Source organism: Alligator sinensis, unplaced genomic scaffold (assembly GCF_000455745.1).
Source record: "Alligator sinensis unplaced genomic scaffold, ASM45574v1 scaffold628_1, whole genome shotgun sequence".
In the NCBI taxonomy this organism is placed as follows: Eukaryota; Metazoa; Chordata; order Crocodylia; family Alligatoridae; genus Alligator; species Alligator sinensis.
The window spans coordinates 3980512-3986679 of NW_005841873.1; the positions used below are offsets into that span (position 1 = coordinate 3980512).

At 47.4% G+C, this 6168-nt stretch overlaps 1 protein-coding gene across 2 annotated transcripts in view; it reads right to left on the reverse strand.

Moving 5' to 3' along the window:
* Nucleotides 1-4118: 4118 nt before the first annotated feature.
* Nucleotides 4119-6168, reverse strand: part of TMEM132C (transmembrane protein 132C) — a 208814-nt gene continuing 206764 nt past the window's right edge. For both annotated transcript variants that reach the window (XM_025195799.1, XM_025195797.1), the window contains one exon: nt 4119-6168. This exon is cut by the window's right edge and continues 1012 nt beyond it. In XM_025195799.1, the coding sequence (XP_025051584.1) occupies nt 5966-6168 (203 nt within the window). In that variant the 3' untranslated portion in view covers nt 4119-5965.

Consider the following 6168-nt stretch of genomic DNA (forward strand, 5'->3'; position numbering starts at 1 on the left):
TGCCCACATCCTGCTCTCCCAACAAGGCTTCCCCTGCTCTCCCAGCCTGGCAGATGCACGCTGGTGGGTTCAACCATGAGTTACTTGGCATGATGCAGGAATCACCCCGTAGAAAGCTGTGACCTGCGTCATGCAGGAAGTCAAACTAGACCTGCACTGCTCCTTGCTCCTCCTGGCCCCAAAACTCTTGAAGCAGCCCTGCCTGGCACAGCGTGGGGGCTCTCAGAAAAGGCACAAAGCTGCCTTCCCTCTCCCATCAAGAAATCACAGCCTCCTTGTGCTGTAATAAGCTAGTGCCCATATATCCTGCCTCCCTTGCTCACATGAATAGCTCCACTGAGTTTAATTAGACTGTACATGTGAATGAGGAGCGCTCAAAATGCGACTGCTGCAAGATGCAGGGAGCCTCTCGCGCTCCTTCGCATGGACGGGAACTTGGGGCACGTGGCCCCGCACATGAGCAGCAACAGCGGGGATTGGCAACCCCCAGCACGGGTACCGGAGTGAGGCGTGCGAAGGCATTTTGCTTGGCACGCGCACCTTGGGGCAGATGGCAGGGAAGGGGTCCAGGCTGCAGTGCCACAACAAGGATCAGGCCCCTCGCAACTCCCCCCGCTGTCTGCCCCTGGCATGCCAACTTCTTGCAAACCGAGTTTGCGGGTGTTTTTGGCACGCTGTCCAAAAACGTTGCCTTACCCATGAGCTACAATGTCTTGCTGGCTCTCCTGTAAGTAAGGGCTTGGGACACCCAGCTGTAGGCTGATGACCCACACTCAAGCCAGTCGCAGTCAAGAGAAGGCCACTGTGCGCATGGCTATGCCACTTCCAGGCCATGGTACAGAGCCTGCTAATCCCCCCAAATGGGTGGACGTGCACTAGCAGGCTTGTCTGTCTGAGGTGCACATGGAGGTGCACACCTGTTTGGGTGAGGGGGGGTCAGTGCACTCTGGCTGGGTGCTCTGTGCTCCACTGCTCGGCTTGGAGGGGGTATACACCCGTTCCCCTATCAACTTCCATGAGCTTTGGACCAAGCCCAAAACCCCATTTTGCCATTGCTGATTGCTCTGGCAGTGCTCTGGGAAGGGGTTTGGGCTGCTGAGCGGTGCTGTGGTTACACTGCTGCGTGGATAATAGGGGGATGGCTCTGTGGCACAATGTGGTGTCGTGCTGCTCGCCCGGGTCCAGGGAGCAGAACAGCCAGATAGCCACATTCGTGCTGTGCTCTGCCTGGGCTGACTAGCCCCACTGAGAAGCAGGCTGTATTAGCCTGGGGGTGGGAGCACCGTTAATGCTGCAAAACTGCTTCTGGCCCCTGCACTAGCGGCCTTCTGCTGCACGGACTCACCCTGTGGGCTGGCCCGTGCTAGTCATCTCTACCGTGGAGTGAAACCTTGGCTGGTGCGGGGCTCCCTATGGGAGCAAGAATGCCCCGTCTGCCTTCATAGCCAGCTAGGCATTGAGCCCAGGGTCCCTGATGCTTAATAGCTTTCCAGGAAGCATCTCTCCCAGCATATGTTTGTTGGAGGATTAGGAAAGACCTACTGTGATGATTTCCATTTCAACCTGGCCTGACCGGGACGGGGGGTACATAAGCTGTACAAACTGTACTTTGCATTTTAGCTTTTACTTCGCCAGTGCTGAGATGTTTTCGCCTCCAAACCCTTGTAACAGGACAACTGGGAAGAGACATTGCACCCAAAAAAACCCCGCTGGCTCAGACTGCGTTCTCTGCTGAGGCCATGCAATGTTATCCCAGCTTTCATCGAAAGAAAGGACTCAGATCTTCAGTGTTGGGGTCAGCCAGTGCAGCCCCTCTCAGTGACTAGGGTGGCACCACAGTCATTTAGAGAAGTGAGGATTTGGCCCGCTGCTCATTTGGCAGGTGGCTGTGACTCTCAGTCCTGTGGGGGCTGGGCTCGATGATCTTCTGAGGTCCCTTCCAGCCCTAATGTCTATGAAAAACCCAGGGGTAGAAGTTAGTGCTAATAACAGCCCCTGGCTACGAATGCACAGTTCACCTCCGTGGAGATGGGATTTCTCTATTCCCAGCAGGGAGGGGGATCTTGATCTTGTGGTGTGCCTTGATCTTGAGCTGCCCCTAAACATTGTCATGCAAACAAGTGAGCAATATAGACGAGCACTAAGAAGCAGTTAAAGAGAAAGAGCTAGGTTACTGCCGCTTCCCGCAGGCCCTCAGCAGACCCTTTGTGGCAGGGATTAGTTGTACCCTGTGACCTTTTGTTGCCTGAATTTAAAGCCTACGTGTAAGTGCAGTGAATGGCTTGTGCTTGTTGTCTTCCCGGTTTCACCATCAAGAAGCATGGCCTCTTTGGGAGTTGGGCTGGGTTCACTTACTGCTTGGGAACTGGATGGAGATTTTTATGGCCTAGTCTACAAGATGCAAGTCTACCCTAGCCTCTGCTTAAGACTAATATGGCTAATGACTGCACTCTGTTCTTGAAAAAAGCACCAAGGAGGAAGCAGAGTAATGAGTTAGGCAAACAATGGCCCCCTGCAAATCTCATGTACCATCCTCTGTGCAAGACAAAAGCCCTAGGGTAGTGCAGATTTAAAAAAGGAGTGGGTGGCACTAGGTGCCGAACTCCCATGGATTCTCTCAGTGGCCTTTGGACATCTGACCACATTGAAATTGGGTCTCTCACAGTTGTTATTAGGATGCCATGCTGAATCGAGAGCCAGTTGAGGAAGGCATGCCACACCGTGAACCAGCAATGGGATCCACATTGCAAGAGAGAATTACCTTGCACATGAGCGAGCAGCTATCACTGTTAGCATCATTCTTGTGTATTGCCCATGGGAAAGGAAGTCTTTCCAAGCACTTGCTATTGCAGACTAATCCAATTTCAGCTCTCTGGCATGCAGAGAAGTGTATGTTATAGTCAAAATAATAACCAGAATGGGAAAGATGAATATTTCAATCCAGTACAGGGCATGCACTGTACGCTTCCTATAAAAGATCCTTTCCAAAGTAGAGTAAATCTAAGCTGCAAGATACAGCAGTGTGAGAAAGGGTATCCCAACCAGCACTCATATCAAGAGAAGGCTGGAAAACAATGTTTCTTCATGAGAAATTTGGAAAATGTTTTGTTAGTTTCCATGAAAAATACATTTTCTTGACAATTTGGGGAAAGGCTCTCCTCTCCCTAGAGAACCTGCTGGATAAAAGCCTCAGGACGGGGCCTGGCAAAATGCCATCAGACCATGGTGAAAACATATACCGAGAGGACCATCCTTCAGTAGGGTAGCAAGAATATCCTTGCTAACCAGCAGTTTGATGCAATAGGGAGCTACGGCTTCCTGCTCTGAGCTGGCCAAATCTGAGAAGTGAAGCTGGATTCGACTGACTCTGAAGCAGCGAGGTGTTGCAGAGACTGATACTGGTGATTCAGAGAGCCACCAGCGAACCAGCCTTGCAGGGGCTAACAGAGAGCATCGTCACAGGGGGCAGCTACTCTTCACACTGGATGTCAGTCAAATACCTGCTTATTTTGGATCAAAAGCGATCCTCCTGCAGGAGTCCTGGCCAGATTCACTCAGAGTGAAATATTCCACCTAGGTACCTGCCGGTGGGATTTTTAGACGGACATCCTTCTTATTCCCTTTCTCTTCTTGACTCTTCAGCCTCTGCTGCACTCCAGAGGTGGCTTCATTTCCTGGGTAAGACACAGCAGTCCCCTGTGCCCGGCTGATGCATCCCTTTGCTTAGCTTAAAATCAGTTTAGGGTCCTTTGGGATAAAAAGTGCTTTGTATGTGTCGGTTATTATTCAGCGCAACAGCCCCACGTCTGAACCCACGTATCAGTCACAGGAGGAGGACAATTAATTATGACTGGGTGGCAAAAAAAGTTGCACGCATCAGAAGCACGATTTCTGGAGTGGTTCATACTGATGATAAGCATGAAGATGAGCATGATTAATGGTGACACTGCCACAAACTCTGCCTGCCTGCTGTCCTCTCCTGCCATCCATCATCGTCACCACGTAGTGGGTATGAAGAGGATTTGGTGAAAGGTTATAAGGGAAGATGGAGAGGCAGAGACAAGGCGGGTGGTGGGGGGGGATCTCTGTGCCTATACTCTTGGCTTCAAGAAGCAGTTTGTATGCTCCCTAAGCAATGAAACAAGGGGTAGGGTTGTATTTTTGTCTAGCAAGAAAATGAAACATCCCTCAAAAAAGAGGTTAACTTGTCAAGCCATGTAAAGCATTTTAATTACAATTTGTATAACATGTATAAATAAATATTACATTCTTTCAGTCTACAATGCATACTAGGCATATCTTGTTAAAACGCCCGTCTATGTTATCAAGTGGCAGGGTGCATTTTCTCCAAATAAAGAAGGGGGGGGAAAAGAAACCTACTGAGTTTAGTAATAAAAATATATATATATATTGGAGTAAATGGGTCAAGACAGGGGTTGTCAGACAATGCAAATGCCCCCTGCTAACAGTCAAGACATAACACTGCTTTCCAAAAAGGACAGATGTGATGGCTTCCATGAAATCATGACTGGTTTTGGCAGACTGTGGTTTGGTATTTGTTTGAGGATTTGCGTGTGTTTGGATTTGAGGATCTTCTTCAGATGCATGACCGAACTCATATTTTCTTAGTAAAAAGACCTGATTTACAATCTAACCTAGACCGTTCCCTATGAATTGGTCCAACGATAAAAAATACAAAGCAGTGCCTGATATTGCTCGATCCCTGTTCATTTGCATTTTTATCTCTTTAAAATGATACTATCAGCCTAACAGTCCAGCTCTCGCCATACAGAGAAACCAATTCTTTTCGGACAATCTGTTTGTAAGCACGGTTCCCAGCCTTTCATCCCATCTGACAAGAACTGGTGATACTCAAACAATGAGCAGAACCAATTACAGAATGAGTTATCAATTTATGGAGACAGCAAAGAATAAAAATCAGGGTACCTATTTGGCCTTGGACAGTCTTCCTTTTATGTATGGTAAGGTCATTCCCATTGGTTGTAATTTTTAAATGCAAACGTAGAACAGCACCTTCTTCCCCTGGTGAAACATGGGAACTTTGGTTGTGGAAATTTTATTAAAAAAAAAAGAAAAAAAGAAGAAGATAGAAATTCAAATAGCCCAAACCTGAAAGCAAATTTAGACTCTCCTTGCAGCAGAATAAGTGTCTACGTAGGGGGACTGGTTGAGGATCATGCTTTTAGAGGAGATGCTATACCGGAACTCATCCTCTGAGTCCTTCAGGTGACAAGGAAGAGTATTTAAAGCCAATTTAGGAATAAAATGTTTCTTGGTCCATTAAGAACTGGATTCAAATAAAAAAAGACTTGATTCAAAATAAAGTATGAAGAGGAAAACAGTCCAGCTCCAGCACGGGGGCAAATAAAAAAGTACAAATACAAATATCAGATAATCTCTTCTTCCTCCTAATTTAATCCCAAGGGCATGTCTTCATTTCCGATGGAGAAATAGAAAGCAACTGCTTGGGTAAGACTCTAAAACATCTCTTTGTGGGCCACACCTCAATATTTCTGATGTTTTATTACAAATAGAAACCAGGGGTTTTTTGCTTCTTTTTTATTGTTTTATTTCCTGCCCTCCCCCCCCCCCGTCTCTTTATACAAATATTTTTGTACCTCATCTGTAATACTGCTATTATTATGGTGTTGACCCATAAACTAGATTTTTACAACCTCACCTAGCCCAGTTTGTCATATTGGTCCATCTATTTCCTTGTTCTGTTACTTATATCCCACTTCCTTCTTAACTCTATGAATGATAGATCAATCGCATGGGGGGAAAAGATCACGGACAGTTTGGCAGATTTCCTTCCCTGATTTTGGAAATGGCCTTGTCATGTGTTTTCCTCTGGATTCCCTCCCCCGCCCACCTTCCTGTCCCAATATAGACTGTAGAACTGAAGGCATCACGATGTGGTTAAACCCATGAAACCAGAGAGGAGCTACACTTTGTCTTTGAACTTTTCCATGTAGTTTCTTATCTCTTTGGAGTCCCCAAGGTCCATGTCCTGACACACCCACTTAATATCGTCGTCATTGTTACTTAAGATCGAGTTGACCGTGGGACAACCATCATCGGGTGGGATGGTGGTGAATGTGGTGAATTTTACCCGCTTTCTTTTGGACGTGGGGGAATGCAGCGGTT